Here is a 19,581-nt window from a genome sequence, read left to right on the forward strand (position 1 = left end):
GTTCATGTGTGGCAAACCAGCTGGATCAAAAAGAATGACACTATTCAAGATAATGTTAATAGAGAGAAAATATCCATTTAATTTCCCTTTCTAATTACGTTTAAGTTAATTGGATTTTGGGAATCCTTTTTTAAAGTAGGAGCCGCTTTTGTTTGTCTCGTGTCCTCTGTGCTGAATATACAAAATATAATCCAAGACGACAAGCGCCAATGAACAGAATTAACAGCTCAAGCATAAAAGCCAGCATCGAATGGAAATATTCTATTTGGAAATTCAGCTGTGTTACGTTCGCAGATGTGCAAAGGGGACTTTATTTCTTTTGAAACGAATTCTTCCATGAAGTGTCAGAATCTCTGATCTGAAGAACGAAAGCATTAAAAGAGTCTCATTTCTATAATCAGACAGCAGCTCGAGGCATTTGAAAAAACAAATTCAGCTGCGTATCTCTTGGCTGTATCAGGGGGTGTCTTTATTATCGTAATTAAATCTGAATATTAAAGTGCTCAGGCTTCTTTTGGCAGTCTAATCAGTACAAGATGGAGAAAGACTGAGGGCTGATTTGTGGGAGGACTGATGCTGTAAGATAGTATGCAGTACATGTGTGTTGAAAACAATACTCGGCCTGAAGCCTCCAGTGTAATCAAGCCAAACTAAGAAGACTGCGTGTGGAGAACGAGCAGAGAAAGCTAATGCACCATGAGGGAGATGTTCTGCTTTTATTCCCTTCATATTTGACATGATTCAAACTCGATTCAAACCATCCTCACCTGGCTCTGTTTGAGCACGGAGACCTGCTTCTGCAGCGAGATGTTCTCCTCCTCCAGCTCGGTGTAGTCCTGCAGCAGGCGAGCCTCGAGGAACTTGTACTCCTTGATGTCGTCACGCAGCTGATTCCTCTGGAGCTCCACCATCTGGCTGTTCTGTGGGGCCGAACGAGGTAGACAGAGGGAGAAGAGGAAGAGCTGTCAGTGGCCAGTATCTCAATCTTGTTTGACTGAGTGAGGGAGAGACGGCGATTGATTGGATATTGTTGCTTTAGTGTAACTGTTTGTGTCATGTTGGTTCTTTAACACACTAAATCTCGCTGGGGGGGAAGGGGGGCTCCCATCTGGCTAATTTGTGTGTGTGTGTGCCTGTTGGTGTTTGAGAGGGCGGTGCCAGGTGTCTCTCTGGGCAGTGGGCCACAAGTGTGCCCGTCTGCCTGCCTGCCAGCTCTGATGGCACTGAAGAGACTGAAGCCTACTTATCTCCTTCATGGAAATAGGCATTCAATGGTAATGGGCTAATTTTCTAAAGGAGTTAGATTAGGCTTGGTTCTTTGTACAGGAGGGCACAGAGGTAAGAGGTTGTTGAAACCAGAAGTTGTGCAAAAAAGTGTCTGAAGCTTTGGCCATTTTCAGTTGATATGTGCTGATGTTTTAGTGTTCCAGTGAAGAAACATGCTACTACAGGTAATGCACAAAAAATTATTAACGTGTCGTCTAAGCAGTTGTTAAAAGCTAGTACAGCTGCAATGAAAAGTCGATTTATTGATTAATCGTTTCAGTCATTTTTCAAGCAAAAACGTACAAGATATGCTGGTTTCAGCTTCTTAAATGTGAGGATTTGCTGATTCCCTCGGTCATTTATGATAGTAAAGAGTCTTTGCGTGTGAGTGTTTGAAATATATTAGAAGTGCAGCTGGTTCTCTGCTGCTGCTGCTCAGGAAGTGCATCATCAATTATATAAAGGTTAGAGAGGTAAGACTCATTCCCATCCCCCCACTTGTAGACAAACTGAAAGCCCTAAAGGATCTGAACAACTCTGCCAAGGCTCTACTACTTGCCCTGTTTATGCCTCCATCCTCTTCTATCAAGGATTATAACTGCCCTCCCACCCCTGCTGGCTGGCTCATCCCAAAAACATAAGACCCCTGTGGGACATTTTAGGTGGGGGGGACGGCGGTTCTTGGAGAAACAGATAAAAGCTCTGAAGTAAGGCGATACCCACTGAAGGAGGGTGGGCCTCACTGTTTTTGAAGCGAATAAACGAACATGCACTTGTGTGTAATGTGAGAAAGAGAGGGGAGAGCATTTGAAATAGATCTCTGTATTCAGCACTCTCTGCATTGACCTTGAATGCTCGTGTGTGCAAGCACACATGTAACTTTTATAGCGTGTGGGTGCAGGTGAATGTAGTAAGGATTGTTATCTCCTGAACAGGTGCAGAATGAGTGTATATTTACATGTGTGAGACAGTAAGAGCAGTGTCTGCATCTACAACACGGTCAGGATTTGCATGTGTCCGGCTGTGGCTGCGTATGTGTGTGTGATGCGCGTCTTTCCTCTCAGGAGAGCTGGCGGGGATAACCTAACACCAGAGGGACAATTAGCCTCCCAATCCCCTTTGCCAGGTGGTCCCTTCCTCTCACGCCGACACCATGTGGCCGCGCGTCACAATCCCTGCTCTCGGCTCATTCAACGAGCACAGGAAGTCAATCCTGAGAGGCTTTCACTTTGCGGACTCATGTCAGCACCGCCCTTGAGACTGAATATACATCAGTGATATTACTTTTGAACTATAGAAATAGAGTGGGTAGTGAGCTGGTGGTGACAGGTATTTTGATGGTTGCGAACGCATTTTAAATAACCAGAAGATGAACGGTGATTTAAGGTAATTCACTTGTCACACGCTACACATAACTGAGAATTACATAGCAATAAACAACAATAACTCGCACTCCAAAATAACTAACTAATACGACTCAGGAGACTCTCATGCAACAAAATCTATTTGTTTTTCTTACTCTATCTGAAATTCAAATTTACACACATATTAAGCTTACTTAGAGGAATTCGCTGACGAAAATTATGTTGCTAAATCCCCGCTGATGAAGAGTACATGCTCCGTGTTTGCTCTGTGTAATAATTAATTACTATGTGCAGAGCTGACGTTTGAAGGTGCATTAATATTCATCACGGTTTTGCGCATGTCTAATGAGCGTGGGTGTTCGCCGTGCGAAAGCCCTGATGTTGCATTGCTGCATAATGCATGAGCTTACAATACAGATGAGTCCTGCCACTAAGCCTCTGCGGCGCTGCTGACTTCTGAGAGAGAGCTGAATTCTAACAGAATTTTTAAAAAAAAGAAAGCTGGAGTCACTCAAACAGGTCCTAGCTTCGGATGCGTTAGTTGTCAGCTTTGGAGTATCAGACAACACAAAGACAGACACTTCATAAATAAGCACATCTTAATCATTACATCGCTGGATTAATCTCTTGTTTTTAACTCAACAGAGCTGTGACAGCTGGTTGCTCAGGTCTTTTCCTGGCCAGGGTTACTTGTCTCAGCTGGAGTGTCAGTGCTCTTTGGCTCCTGTGAATACAGGCCACCACTGAACCTGATTAAGAACCTCCTCCAATCTGATTACAATGCACACTAGAGCTTTGACCTTTCAACTTGCTTCCACATCCTTTGAACCCCCCAGAGACTCGGGGGGCTGGGGGGTTACACTGCCCTGCTGCCTGACAGAAGTTGATTTGAGTAAATTCATCAGTGTTTGTGGTGGCCATGTGTGCTCGTGCCTTAATGTGTGAATAACATTTAATCATACAGGGAGCACACGGCTATCCTGGGAATGGTTGTGGCTAATTGTGATCATGTGCGTGTGGCTGATTAGATAGTTAGGTATAGGGTGAAGGCCTGTGTGTGGTTAGTGATGACCCTCTGCTGCCTGCTGTCACTACAGGTGACGTCTGGACAGCTGCTTGAATAAGCCCACACACCCACACACACAGACAAATGTGTCACTTCCATGCAAAGTGGGTGGCAGTTAAAACACCGAGCTGACTGTCTGGGTCATAACTTGCTGCAAAATGTCACGAGAGCACATTTCTCTGTTTCAACCTCTACCGTATGAACTCTCTCTCTTTCAACTCTAAAGCTTTGTTTCCACCATTAAACTGCTTTTGACAGCATGGTGAGGCTGAGCCTACTTAAATCTCACTAAGGCTCTGAGTAATTTCTCAATGTGTTTGAGCTGCTATGACCTCTCCTTCTATGGGAAATAGCTCCATCGCTTAGTAAGCCACGGTGGCGAAGTTTCAAGCTTAGCACAAGTGTAGATTAGGAATGTTTTAATGCTTTGTTAAAGGCCCCGCTCTGTTCTTAATAACTCCAGAGAAGCCAGCTTGCATTTCTGTAAAATCCATATTTACTGGCTTCTTACCCCCCGGCTTGGTTCCCTCGAAAGTGGTGCCCAGACTCCCTGATGCAAAAGACTGTATTATTGATAAAACAGCACAGCGCAGTTTAAATATATATATTTTTTATCGCCTCTCTGCATCTCTCTCTTGCACCCTCACTCGGCTGACCTCCATTTCACTCCCGGTCCTGCTCACTTTGCACTTCAGTAAAATGCACATGCACTAGATTTTCTTTCCTGAATTACTATTCCTACAAAGTGCAGAGTTCCCAGATGGTGCAACGCCAAGTGCAGGTCAATACTGCATTTTTTTTTTACCCCCTATCCTTGCTACTCTTTCTGATACCGCTGACCTCCATTTTGCCATTTCACCAACATTACAGCTCTCGTTTTTCCAACCCCCATCTCCCCACTCTCCCCCGAGTGTGTCAGTGTGCTTTTACAGGCCATGCATCAGTCACAGTTGATTTCTTTTATCATACTGCATATATCAGATAGAAAGATGCGGACAGGGAAAGACGTGTTTGCTTCTGCTTGTGTGTCTCTTGTGATATTATGCTCAAGAGAGCACATGTGGACTTCAGTTAGCTAACTTTGCATGTCCTGTAGGCTCTTCAGCACGTCAAGGTCACGTCAGCCCGAGTTAGTTTCTAGCTCTACCAAGCCGAGCCCATCCTACGATTACCTTCCGGAGAGACGAGAGATGAATCACAGATGTAGTATAGCTCAGCCCCCCCCCCCAGTATAGCTTTAGACAGAGCAAAGGAATAATGAAGCTCAGGGGCCCATTGCTTCTGTCAGAGTCGAGAATGTGGGTGAAAGCAGATCTGCTTTTATCCTCCTCTTTGCTGCCAGCAATTGTCATCCACTCTATTCAGCCTACCCAGACTCCATTACGAAGAGAAAACACAGTCAAGGTCGCACTTTTCAGGAGGACAATTAAAATATGAAAAAGTGAAAGGAACCTTGCGTGGCTGATGGTACTCAGCGTGTGACTGCTGGAAAGCCCACAGGGGGAATCTGTGCCTGCGTGCACTTAACAGTGAATTAGTGATTTTGAGGTCATTTGGATGAAAGTGGAGAAATGTGCACGTGAGCACGTTCACACCCATTAGTCTAAGTGAATGTGTAGGCCCTGTTTGTGTGAGTGTTGTCGATTTATTGGGATCCATTGATCGGGCGTGGAAAAGCTCTTCGGTGCTGCGAGCCAGGGGCTTAAATCAAGAGTGACACATTTTCAGAGCCACCTCAGAGATAGATACCAAATGACAAACATTATTAGGGATCAATGGCAAATCTTCTAAATGTATTTTAGAGATGCACCTCTCTTAAGGGCTAAAAATAGGCATCCATCTGTGAGACATGTGGCTCACGAGACCGTAATCTGAAGTGGGAGCAAGATTAGGGTGCTGCTGCCAGATAACCCAGATAACATGTGGAGGCTTTAGAGTAGGTTGAGGGTCATTTTTTACACACCTCTTCTCTCCCACTATTGAATAAATCCCCCCTGTAGTCCCAGTTGGTCTTTTTCTTTAAATACCGATTTTTCAACCTTTTCTCTGTTTGACTTTCTCCACCGCCCCCCTCCCCCAGCTTGTACATGACAGGAGATCTGTCTTGGCATTAATGTGACAAGAAATAACAAGACAGTCGACATCAGATCCCTGTAGGAGTCTAATTATTAGCCTCACATCAGATGATTATAACCTGGAACAAAGAGCAAACCTCGTTGGATCTTCTTACCACTCAACTCTTAACTTTCAATAATAAAGGGTACAGCTTCAGCACTGTCTTGACAACCGTTGCCACTGAAAACCTGAACCCTTGCCCACCAATTTCTTCCAATTGCAATCACAACAATGGCCTTCCTCTCCATGAGCTTAAACTTCTGCCACTGATCCGACCTTTTAAACTCATCCCATCAATGCAGACACCTCCCTCGCTCAATCCCCCACTTCCCTGTCAGGTGTTTAATTCAGCCAATTGAAACAGCACTTAAATGAATGCCTGACGGCTCCGTCCACTGTGTCAATGAGGTGGAAAAACCAATCATGTTTAACATTTGAATGGCCTCCGCATTATGACACAAAGCCCAACACAATAATTTATGTGTCTGTTGGGGAAAAATGATCCAAGTGAGTGATTTATCTCAGGAGGACGCTGTCAGCATCCTAAGTGATGCAAATGCAGAAAGGAAGAACAGCAAGCAATCATGTGATGACGCTGAAGTGGAAACACGTGACATTTTCTTTGAAGATAGACTGAAACACACTGATAACGTTTCTCAGCGTTTTTATCTTTGCTTGATAATTAATAGGGAGGCAATGGGAATCTCCCCATTCTGCGAGGATAATGGCAGCCATCACTGTGGGCTCATTCCTCTCAAGAAATGAGATTGAATATAATGAAGTCATGCCTATTAGAGTGCGCCTCCTTACAATGTTACTGGCTCTTTGTGGAGGTTTAATCCTGTAGACTGCACCATAGCAGTGAAATATGTCTTATCAGCGCTTGGGGCCAACATTTGAGTCTCTGGCATGAGAGTCTGCCTGGGAGGTTTGGATGTTGTAGAAGGATCCAGCTGATGCTGTAACTAAATGGTTGTGAATGAACTGGGCTGTACAGAGACAAAAGCCATTTCACACTGAGTGAAGCTTCCAGATCTGTAGAACGGTTGAATGGTGACATTATCTAGTGACTGGTTTGTGGATGACACGTAGTCAAATTACATTTTTTAAGCCTTTCACCACCATTTTAATCTTTTTAACTTGGCAGAGGAACCTTTTAGATACACAACCTTACTTTCCACCAAACACAAAAGGCAACAGTTTCAGCTCAACTGTAGTTGCATTCCATGATGAAATTGAGTTATTCAGTCATCCTCATGACTCAATATGATTAGCCATGCTGTCTCGGAAAAGCAGCAACATCCACCAGTGGTGCTTAATTTACTCTCGTTGAGCCTTTTTTCCTTCTCCAACGGATTTTTGGCCACTTTCTCTTTCTCTCGTACCATTCTCGTCATATCCTAGAGCCCCCCCCTGCTTATCTCCTGCCTGAGCTTTTGGGCTAATTTGAAACCCATGAGACAAAGGGCTCTTTCAGCGCTGTCAGTCTGGTCACAATGCCAGCCTCAGTGCCCGGCCTCCCCCTGTTTGCCTGCCACACACACCCGCAGAAGTACCATTAGAAGGGTGTCATTATCTCCCATACATGGGGCGATTTACACTCCAGCCCCTTTTATCTAGCCAATTAGAGCTGGCCGGGACCAACGTTGCTGCATGAGGGTGTTTAAAATGGGAATGGTACCTGCAGAAAGGCCATCATGCAGGTCCAACACCAGTCACACCAAAGCTGTAGGTTGGACATGGAGCCAACACCTTTACTTTCTCTATCAAATTTTATAATAAAGATATGAGAAGTAAACAGCCTCATTTGTGAGATTGAAGAGGCATGTCTTTGTAGAAAGTTATCAGGCTGACAGCTGAATGTCTGCAGGTGGTAAAGTTTTACACGGCAAGCTCATGTTCTGTTTAAAAACATGGTGAGGCACATCTGGCTTCAATAATGCCCAACTTATACCAACTTGGGTGCAGAGCTCAGCAGCAGCTGACCTAATTATAGTGGAATTTGGAGCTTTCCTCAAACTTAAGTCGTTGTGAAGGACAAGCCATTTTAAAGTCTTTTCCCCTAATCTCAGTAAGAAACGTCGCCGACATCTGTCTCAAGCAGTGACTCACGGAAAACGGCAAGGATTCCTGCTGCTGCCTGGCAAAGACTTTAAACTCGCTCAGGAAGGGAGCCCCTTTTTAACTCGCCCCCCCCCTTCCAATTACACTGGAATTACCAGCGTGACCTGCAAAACAGTGGATCAGTGAAATCTGCCGTTCACAAACACGCAAAGATTTGGAACACTGACAGGTTTAACTACCACATATTGAGAGAGCATTATACAGAGAAGAGAGAACTGAGGGTCCAGAAATAAAAGAGATTTGCTGAAGGTCATACTAAATAACACTGATATGATGCAACAACTAGAACATACAGAAAATGGAGCTTCTTCCTAGTACAGCATGTGATGAACATTGCACCGATCGAGAGCTGCGAGCGTCAAATAAATCAAGTTAAATCTAGCACAAGTAGTCAGTTCCTCCCTCTTTAATAGCCAGACTCCTCAAACAAGTTGCTACTTCATACCCCCCTTTTTATCATTCCAGTCAGAGGCTCCCTCTGCCCTCCTGTCAGACTCTGTTCACCTCTCTTCATCCCTTTATGTCTCCCTGTCTTTGTGTCAAACAGGCTTCCTCAAAGCTCTCAGCCAACCTGCACTGCTCTCCTGTTAATTCAGTCCCTTCATCACCAGCTCCATCTCACGTGCATTGGCCATTGGCAAAGACAACACAACGCACGCTCTGCACTGCACGCAATTCACTCTTGTCTCTCCTAATGAGGTCAATTAGCTTTGACTGTATGTAAATGGAAGCAGTGAAGAGGTCAGACATTGTCCAAACTGGGGCGCAGACAATAAAGGCTCGCATTATGATGGAAGCTTAAGAGAGTAGAGTATGAAAATGTCTGCTGGAATGTGTAAAGGGCGTGTTGAGGGTGAGTTTAGGGAAATGGCGGGTCATGTTTCAGCAAAACAGATTTCAGTTAACAGAGGGCTGGTACAGGGTTTGTCTGCAGTTGATTTTTATAATGAGGCATGTCATTAATGCCACAGTTGGGGCAACAGGTCAATCTTTATTGTCATGCAACCGCTTACACAAATTCAAGATATTAATCGATCAATTATTCGTGTTGGATCATGCCTTCCTTTGTAACAGAGCATGTTTCCCAGGGCCTTGGTGTTTTTCTTCCATCTGTAATTGGAACTACACCTGTTATCACAACAGGGGTGGAGGACATCACGTTAGGCCTTGAAGGCAAGGTGTTGCTTTAATCTGCCTGGTCTCTGTCCTTCTGTCATTACAGTATGATTAGTCTTGTCTTTGCATGTCTAAAACACACCAGTCTGCAATCACACCCCGGAATAAAACAAGCTTGTGCAACAATATTGAAAGACAGAGGAAAATGATTGTAGGTGCAGTAATTATGCAGCACTCCATCTTGCCATACAGCCTCTGAGAAGACAACTCATCTACACATCTACCACTTCATTTGAAACTCTTTATTTCTTCTTTGAACACAAAAAATGGACATCCTAGTTTCCTCCAGGGCTAAACTACACCAGCTTGTAATTAGTCAGTGATAAAAAAATCTTCCTGCAGCTTCAGACTGATAAATAGAATCAGTCGAAAGTATCAACAAACACACCCGTTCATCTCAATAGCTGCAGGCAAACAAGAGCAGACACAAGCTTCTGCTTCAACTCTGCAGTGAGTTCATTTGCAGAGTACTGACGCAGGGAAAGACCGATACCGTGTCTTTGAAAGAACAGTGGTGCAGTGTGTGCTAACCCTCTGTTTAAGACCAATGATAATTCTCAAATGTGGCACAATTGTGGTTGTGTCGCCCCCACTCTCACCTCTCTCTGCTCCTGGGAGATGGTGTTCAGACGTTCGTTCTCAGACTGGGTGTTGGTGAGGATGTTGCGTGTCTGCCGGAGCTCGTTCTGCAGTTCCAGGACCCTCTGCTCGTAGTAGGCCTCCTTACAGGCTGACTCCTGGATAAGAGACTCCTCACGGCTCTCCCCATCCGCTGCCACCTTCCTGTGGTTGGAGTAGGCTTGTCCAAAGGCCTGGAGATAAAGCAAAAGGGGCAAAGAGCTGTTGGTTATAATGTTAAAACATATGGCAGGATTTGTTGTTAATTCATTGTTAATGCTATTTAAATGCAAATCAGGGGATGAAGCATTAACTGCCTAAAATTTTGAATATCTGGATTGTAACCGACAAAAGTTTGAATTGTGATTTAGGCATTTTTAAGTGACATTAATCTCTACTACTGTGGTTCAGCCGGGGACTGGGGCTCAAAAGACTCCCAAAATACTGCCGTCGCCCCGCGGAGATAATCAGTTAGGCTCCATCTGGGCTGCATCATCCCATCTTCCCCCTTGTCCCCCCCATCTCTCCCTCCCCTTCCCGCAGGACGTTGGCTTCCCCTCCTGCACGTGCTCGGCAGTGACTCCACAGATGGGAAAAACGAACAGGAAAAGTAGAGCAAATGGACTAGTGTCTGGGTGATCATGTGAAGCCTGTATTCTAATGCTCTTAATACCTTAGGAGATCATAGCAGAGTGCAGAAAGGTCACGAGATATTATTTGATTTTTACGGATTTCCGGACGGGGATGAAGTTTATGAAGATTAAATAACTACGGAAGACATATCGGCTAAGGCTTCCACCTTCTGGTGGGATATTCTCTGTTGAAAGACTGAGAACAGTCACGTGGTTTGACTGTGCAATATAAAAGACTGTTGTGCTATTATTAGCGCTGCTTTAATTTTGACCTTAATTTGTTAATGGCCAGCCATTCAGCAAAATATGAACAGCATGACAGTTAGGGACAGACAGACAGAGACAGAGAGATCTTAACTGCAGCAGAATCTAGGTTACGTTACTCTCTTCCTTCTCAAAATAATCACCCCCGTTGATTACAGATTTCATTTCCAATCACGTAACCACCAGCGATGTGATGGAAACTCTGATTCTCATCTCGCCTCACAGCTCGAGCGCAGGCAGGCAGTAATCTGAAGTCACCTGAGGCACTGGATCTGACCCTGTTTGCAGCTGCAGTGCACTCTCTCTCCTCTCTGACCTGCTACCCCCTTACAACTGCACGTGACTCGCCGCTGCAGGATTTTCTATGTGACTGCGTATCGTATTAATCCCAGTAATTCCTTTAGAGAAAGGAAAATTTGTATTAGTCGCACTGGCCTACTTGCGGGACTTATACGAATATGTGAACGTATAAAACTGGTTTAATGGGTCACAGAAGTGCGTGACATCATGTCTCGTGCAGGGTGGCTAGAATATCTCTCGCATTCCAGGACAGATGACGGTTCAAACTGAGTGATAGCAGCGATGAACAGATACTCTCACACTGAGGCACAATATGCTTATTCTAGAAGCATCAGCAGTTGCAAACAACTGCATACTGTCACATACCTGATTGTGCTAATGTGCTGAAGAATGTATTTTTCTTTTGGACAGCATTTTCAAACTAGTTACAGTAGATCAAACACCAACTGATCAAACACACTGGGGCTGAAATTAGTTGATTAACTGATTAGTCAAGCAATAGAAAATTAATTGGAAACTAATCTCTCTAAAAGATGAATGCAGAAGCTGTAGGCAAAGAGCAAGATTTTGGAGACGTTTTGGTTTCTGTTTATAGTGCATTTGTAGTCCGGGGGAAGAACCGACCAATTTCTTGCTTTTTTAATTTATCTACATTCATATTCGGATAAATAACGAGCCGCCTTTGAACTCTATTCTTGTGTCTCAAGTCACTAACGCAACTACAAACAATGACCAGAGCACAAAGAGGAACTCTTGGCCTGGAAATCCATTATCCAGATATCCGCTGGCTACACTGGAGGCCACAAAATATTGGCTAAATTGTTATTGGTTGATAGCCGATGGGTTCTGAGATTGCTCAAAAACTATTTTGATTGACAGTTGCTGCCCTACAACACACATTGACTGGGCCACCTACATTTAGTGTAGAAGTAGTCATGACACCTCAACTACAAGCAGGTGCTTCAGTAGTCTTATAATTAAGGTTTACATGGCTGTTTATAGATCCAATGTTTCGGTCAGTAACCACCTGATGTCAGTCGCTTTTAAAGAGGGGTATTTTTTCAATGGCTCTCCTCATACCTTCCCCACCACCTCCCTCCTCTCCAAAAATCACACCATCAATCAGCAGGAGATTTGATTAGAAAGTCATTACAAGAGACGGGATTAACCCAATCACAAACCGGGGGAATCCCATCATTATAATCTTCGTGCATGGTAGATATTGAAGCAACTCCAATCAATCCAATCTCAGAAGCCTGTCCTTCAAACATAAAGCAGAGCCCCAAGCCAAACCACTGACCTAAGGCCTCTAATCTCAACTCCCCAAGCGTGGGGTTTAGGCTACTTTTAGGGGCGGGTAAATTTGGGACGCACGCGACCAAGCCTATAATCCCACAGTGAGCGCCCACCCAATTTATAATTCATCTTTACTTTGCCATATGTTGCAGTTATTTTACACTAGACATGTGAACGTGGATTATTAATCTCTTGTAAAGCTAATCAGAGGCAGGTCTTTAGTCATTAGCAAGCTGTCTGGACTGGATTTCCTCTCAGATTTTCCTCGCTGAATGCTATGGCAAACATTATGAAGCTACATAAGGAAAAGTCAATAAATCAAGAGACTTATCCCTCTATAGAAGCGAATGCCTGATTCCAGATGAGTGCATACATTACCGGCTGAGGTTAGACAGCCTGCTGGGCAGGCTACCATGCATAGATCAAAGTCCATAATCACTGTGATCAAAAGCACCATGTGATTGAAGAGTTTATAAAATGAGACACTGATCTTGGTTCTTTTTTTTCACCGCTGTCAGAATTATTTTCATTACTTCCTCATAGATTGCTCACACCAGGAGAGAGGATCTGACTACCCTAGTCATAAGATTAGCACATGGAAACCTTAAGAGGTATAAATAAAGACTCTTGCATGGGTGCATGAATGCATACTAATTTGAGGAAGGACGCCGCTGCTATGCCTTCATTTGTTGTTTTAAGTGAAGCCAAAAACAAAACACTGGTTTCTCTGGTAATGAGGTTTCTTTTACATCCAGGACGTTAAACTCACTCAGCTCTCTGTGGGTTTATCTTTCATCTACACAAATGTTGCTACGACAGCAGGTTCCTTGACAGGAAACTCTTGGACTTTGGACTCTTTGTGTGATTGTGTTCAAAGCATGTTGGAACAGGGTGCAATTGTTGCTTGGTCCTCCAATCTGACCAAAGACACAACCTTCAGAGGCAAAGTCCAATGATTAGGAGGTGAGACAAGTCAGCACTCAACGGTTAATCGCACCGCTGTGCTATGTGATCTCCGTTCGTTAAAGAGGGGAGATGCTAAACACTGTGTTCTGAAGGCTACATCCCTGCTGCTTATATGTTCAACACCTTACATGGTCTTGAAAGAGAATATAGGTCACAGAGTTCACTTTGCTTTTTCCCCAGCCCAGAATCCTCCTGCGCACACTTCTCTGATCCGGTGAGCCAAGAGCACAAGGGAGATGGGCTTTGGGTCTCTGACAAGTAACAAACAGATCAATACTGCCGGTCTCAAAGGCCCCGTGGAGCTGAATCTAAAATTCTATTTTCGGCTCCTGTCCTGCTGGCAGAGAACAGGGATTTTTTGGCATGAGGTGTGTAAGCGGGTAAAGATGTATCCAGTGTTATGGTGGTGTATCAGACCAATATACAAGGTACACAAGAAGCCTGGAGTATTTTAATCAATACGAGTAAGTCCTCTTGAAAACCCCTGCCCTAATACCTAAACCCAATTAGAAAACTCTTCAGATTTGGATCCCATCCTTCCATCTCTGGTCCATCTATAATAATCTCATTGTGAGTTTCCATTCAGCCCCCTGTGGTCTCAAAGCCTGGCTCTAATGGGAAAGAAAAGCTTGCTGTACAAAGACCAAGAGGAAAGGCAGACAGAAATGGAAAATGGAAACGGGATAAGACAGAGAGAAGAGCCAGTCAGCTTCTTTGTTGCAGAGCCAGATTTAAGCTGAGCCTTCCATTTGTGCAATCGGAATAGAAAACAAGTTATCCTTAAAAGTAGGATGAGGAAAAAAAGTGAAATAAATGCACAAACCGAGACACAAGGACTGGCAAAACCAGAAGGAGGGTAAAACATGAATTCCAGACCCTCAAAGACAGGCAGTAAACATGTCAGGGAGTGGGAGTGGAAAGCAAGGGAAATAAACATCGAAAAATTAACATAAACCAGCAAAAGTCTGATCTAGTGAGAATGTTTTTTGCAGAGAAAATAAGTCACATCTGCATTATGTGGGGGGAAAAGCCCGCTTTTAAATCCGACAGGACAGAAACAGACATAGTGATAGCTTCCACTATCCAAACACTGATTTTGAGGCATAATGCTGACAAGATAATCTCCAGATGATGCCACACAGGGCAGGGCAGGACATGCCTACTTTTTAGGTACCAGACAGCACGACCTCGCGATGCAGAAATACGATACGAGAATGCCTTTGGCACACTGTCTTGTGGACCAGAGTGGGCTGATGGTGAGCTGATATTTTTCCAGTCTCCTCAGCAGCATTCTTGCGCTATGACAAAGATGGCCTGTGTCGAACGCTCAACAATAAAACGCTATGTCATCTAGATCAGCTTAGTTACTCATACAGATGTTGAGAGTGTTGGGGTTGACCCTGGATGCCAGAGTGAGCAGTGTTCCTGCAAACACTGAAGGCTGATCATTGTCTGTCATTGTAGGCGACTGCGGAGGAAGAGAGGTGGAGCAGAAAGAAAGAAAAAAAAATGAATGGATTCGCCTGCCTCGTGAGTTACAGCTCACGTGGAGTCGGAGTTTGCGATGATAAACAGAGGCATGCTCTCTTTCTTCCTTTGCGTGTCCATTCACAGGCCACTGCGCAGCCAGAGACTGTGCTTTGAGTTGTGTGTCTCTTCTATATTTAGCTGTCTGCTATCAACTGTTCATAATACACATCTCTTGGGGGTTAAAAAGCATTTGGCGAACCAGTGGCTTCCTGCGACACTTGACCGAGCACTGCATGTTGACCCACTATTAAACACTGAAACGCCTCAAAACACTATACTTCATTTATTTCTTTAAGACATAATACCTCACTGCATTACTTCTGTGTCAAAGGGCTGTATAACATGGTCCCGTGAGGAATGCAATCCAGCAAACCATGTCACGTGGCAGCGTATGCTTGTTTTAGTTAACCCGATTTATGGAGAGCGCTGTTGATGATTAGTGCATGTTATGGGAAAGCCAATGACACTTGCTATAATGAGTAACAGAGGAGCAAATTATTTACCTCAGACGTTACTATTCAGTGGGAACGGCTTTCTTTCCCTGACAAATCTGGGGAGGTGATGATTAACTCGCTGACAGTTTCTCAGCGCATCAGCAGCTCTAAATCTGGACATTTCAAGCTGGGGTTTTCTATGTTAAAATCATAAGGGGAGTAACTTGAAGAAACTGTCATATTTAACAGTTAGAGGTGTTATATGTGCCAAACAGAAGGAGAAAGGGGAGGGAAAAAGAGGGTGAGAGAAATGTGTCTGAGGGAGGCAGAGATTTAAGCTGTTGCCTGGCATCGAGCCACATTGATTCACTGCATTGCACAGAGCCACCGGGCTATGATTCACACACAGGCCTGGACAATTTCACACACATACACACATTTCCAATTTTCTCGGTGTGCCCTGCAGTCAGCCATACTGCAGCACCTGGTACTCCGGCCGTGTTGAGGCCTGCTCTCCCTCCTGAGATAAAGAAGGAAGAGACGAGTGTTCAAAGCCTCGTAGGGGTTCCGGCAAAACTGCGTGCAACTTGTGTTGTCAACACATACAGGAGGATGCACTGCACGCCACAGGCAAGGAACACACTACAGAGAATACGAGTGCAGAGGTTAGAGAAACATACCAACGCATAAGTTTACGAGACGCACATTTCCTGGAAAAGAAATTGTTTAGCCTCAAGTAGACTGGTTGAACGTTACATGCTCATCATGAGAGTAGAAGGGTGTGAACCTCCTGACAACAACCACAAAGCTGTGCCAGACTGTGAATCTCCTGAGTTGCAGGGCAGGAAAGAGAAAGAGAGACCGCCAGAGGGGACGCAGCAACTGGGAGAAGGTAGAAACTTAATGCATACAGATGTACACACACACACACACAGAGGTCCCTCAGTGCGAGAGTTGTACTAATCAGACTCATGAGGCCCTTTACACGCCTCACTGATGAAGTCGTCCTCAACCATAAAAAATATCAGAATAGCCTAATTGGGCAGCAGGAGCTCAGTGATACAAAATCTTACATCAGGGTGTAGTGATTAAGCACTAGCTGGTGCTTTCATCGCGTCTGGCTGGGGAAAACTACACATCATATTTTATTCCGACTTCACATGGGCCCCTAATCTGGAGACAGCATTAGAGATTCTGTGTGAAGTCAGTCTCTGGTCAGATCAAACCTCGTGCTCAGACGTGCTGCTAATCTATATTCATCATACGTCTACAAAGACAGGAGCTCAGAGAAGATATCCTTTATTGTGACATATCCTATTTAAAAAGGTGAAACACCTGCAAGAGGAGGACACCAAAGTCCCACACTGCCATTACTTTGTATGTGTCAGACTGAAGGCTCTACACTGTGAGGTACAGGGACTAGCTACTGTGTTATTACAGGGTCAAAACAGTCATTATGGCCCTGGGCTGTGAGCATAAGAACCTGGTTCTGAGCAGCTTATTGACCCTTCAGTGGGTATGACCAGGTTTTGATGAAGGTATGATGAAGGTTTTTCATATATTACAGAATAAGTATTGTAATAAGATTAGGGTTATTTTCATAACACTAAAAACAAACCGTGCTCCACCATCAACATTTACAGACAAAGCAGATTTCGGTGGGGTTTGTCTTGACTCGAGTTACTGTTTATGTTTCTTCCCCGACACAATGAAAAATTCTTGTTCCGTCTTGTGCAACGGGGAGAGATGAACCACAAGGTTTTAAATTCTGCTTTTGTCCTCAGTATTTAAATTTTGCAGTCAATCAATCACGGGGAAGCATCTGTTTATCCCTGGCTGTTTATTGGGTCTATTGTTTGGCTGCTAAATCTGCCACAGAATGGAGGAAAAGCCTGTCTCTCAAGGGAGAGCAGAGATTCAATAGGCCTGATATGTTGCACCACCATATCGGCGTCTGGGCTGGAGTCTGGGTTCTTTATCATCGTTCATATCGCGGCACTGTTCCATACCAGCTCCAGCTCTGGGCGTTCACAACTTAAATCATTTGCAATGCAAAGACAGTCTTATCTGTGCCTGCCTGTAGTCGGGCTGTCGGTCCCCCCTTTCTGCCTGACACTGTGCCTGGATGAGAGCTCCGAGGTCCACGCGCCCGCACCCCAGGGGAACAGTCGTCGCTATGGTTACTACGCCAATTACAGTGACAGAGCAAAAGGCGGTCAGTAGAGGCAGGGCAGGAGGGTTACACCGCCACAGATGGCTGTTTCATGGATCAGCCTGGCAAAGCTTCCTCTCCTCCCTCTTTCGCTGGCAACAGTCCTCCTCAGCTCAGTCCCATGCCTCTCCAATTTGAGATTTGTTTGCACAAAGAGCATGCTGGTCTGAGGTTGCTTTGAACTATTTTGGTTTTTTGCTCTTTGCTATCAGGCCAAGCCTCTAACATAGTCAACAAGCAGTGAAACACACTGACTCTCTACTTAGTGTGCATTTCACCATATTTCCCAAAAGACACTGCTCCCTGTGGAACCTTCGCACATGACTTCCACAGCTGAACAGCCTCTTGTTGTTACTGACGTACATGACAGAGGAGGGGAGCAGCTGGTCCCGCAGCTGGGGCCAGGCACATGCAAGCATGCATGCATACATTTAGGAACTCGGGCGCACACACGCCCACATACATGAGATTACATTTTCTACCAAAGTCCAAGGTCAGGTTTGCAGGACAGGGGGGGATGAAGGAGACATTGAATGTATTTGTTTGTATATTTGTTTACTGTTAGCAGACATGGTTTTCTTACCAAACCCTAAGCCTGTCAACATTTACCAATAATCATTTATTAGATTAATGTTGTATGCGGGACCCTAATGCTTCTCCCCTCTTCATCCTGGACCCCATTAGTGCTGAGACGATCAGTCAGGCTGAAGCATTGACAGAAGGGGGAGGGACTGCAGAAACTCGATTTGCCTTCTTCCTGTGGCTTTCCATCGAAGATGCTTTATGTGTCGCCACATTGCTCCTGATCTACTCTGTTAAACTTTCCACTACTCATTGTCATTCATTGTGAAAATAATCAGCAGAGTAATTAATCGTTTAGTCAATAAAAAGTCCCATAATTTCCCAGAGCCCAATGTGACATCCTCAAATTCCTTCTTTCTACCCAACCAAGAGCTCAACCACAGAGACTCTTCATGTACTGTCATAAATGACAAAGGAAAGCAGCAAATCCTCAAATTAAAGAAGCTGGAATGGGCACATTTTTGACACTTTTGTTTGAATAATGACTAAAGGATTAATTTTCCTTCGATCGACTCAACTAGTCATTGCAAGTTTTCTCCCAATCTCTTCTATGGGCTTTACCTCCCTCCCTCTCCTATCTCTCCATTCATCCTCCCTAACCTTAGGTGGTCTCTTGGGCAGGTCCTGCCCTTCCTCCCGGCCAGACGGAGACTAATGACCTCTCTTCGCCGTTTGCAGTAATTAAATCCTGCATGAGACTATGTGCATGCACATTCTATCTACTGGTGAAGTTAAATCTTGGGTCAGAGTGGCAAACCTTCCATATGAGGCAATGTCAGTCTGTAAACAATGACGTAGGGGCTCTCTCTGTAGCCCTACCACCACCGTGCACATAAAAGATCATATCTGTGTGCAAAGAAAGTACTGAGGGTTAAATAGAAAACAGTATCTGAATACAGCTTGGTTTGGTCTGCGGTAAACAATGTGTTTTTTCATGTTCAAATCATACTTGGGCAACTCTACAATACCTTTGCCCTCTAACAACGGAGCATTCAAGAAAATAATGAAATAAAGATGAAAGATAAGCGAGAGCACAATGCCCTCAAGTCAATGCTGAACAAATGCTGGAAAACAGCCATTCGCTCTTTCATGAGATACATATTTACTGAGCCATGTTTGTACATGAAAAGTATTTTTTCTCCATTTAAAGTCCCAGCACTTTAAACCCATTAACAGCTGATGGAGGAACCCCTATTCTTCTCCTATCTAAAAGAGAGTGAGCCCGTTCCCACAGGAAACACAGGCATGGCCCGGTGCCCCTCCCATCCAAACCTCTCTCCCTTTCTCTGTCTGCTATCCCCATTTCTTCAAGGACCCCTGAGAGACAGGCACACATCCAATTAAACCCCCTCCCATCTTTGCTCGCTCCCTGGGCCCAAACTCTAATGTTGTTACTGCTGTACAGGCAGCCCCCTGCCTGACGATACAACTCTGTCTTCTTATCTCCCCTCCCTTTCACCCCTTTTCTACTCCCAAATCCTCCCTCTCCCTCCCCTGTTCAACCATGCCTGAGGGTTTCAAAGCGTGGGCTCCATGAGACTCGGGTACGGCACACCGCGACAGGGGGACCCAGACCCACTAGCCTATTTACAATAGGAGCCTGGGGAGGGAGGAGGAGGGTAGTGCGGTGGTGGAG

General features: G+C 44.7%; 1 protein-coding gene across 4 annotated transcripts in view; it reads right to left on the minus strand.

The window, feature by feature from the left end:
- The window catches only part of LOC311265346 (protein bicaudal D homolog 2-like), a 43,771-nt gene that overhangs the window by 15,322 nt on the left and 8,868 nt on the right, over window positions 1–19,581 (minus strand). For all 4 annotated transcript variants that reach the window (XM_084366910.1, XM_084366911.1, XM_084366909.1 and 1 more), the window contains exons 2-3: window positions 9,711–9,923; window positions 768–920 (exon numbers count right to left, since the gene is read on the minus strand). In XM_084366910.1, the coding sequence (XP_084223036.1) occupies window positions 768–920; window positions 9,711–9,923 (366 nt within the window). The remainder of the gene's footprint in view (window positions 1–767; window positions 921–9,710; window positions 9,924–19,581) is intronic.

The sequence above is a fragment of the Pagrus pagrus genome, assembly GCF_965226575.1.
Source record: "Pagrus pagrus genome assembly, chromosome: 11".
NCBI lineage: Eukaryota > Metazoa > Chordata > Actinopteri > Spariformes > Sparidae > Pagrus > Pagrus pagrus.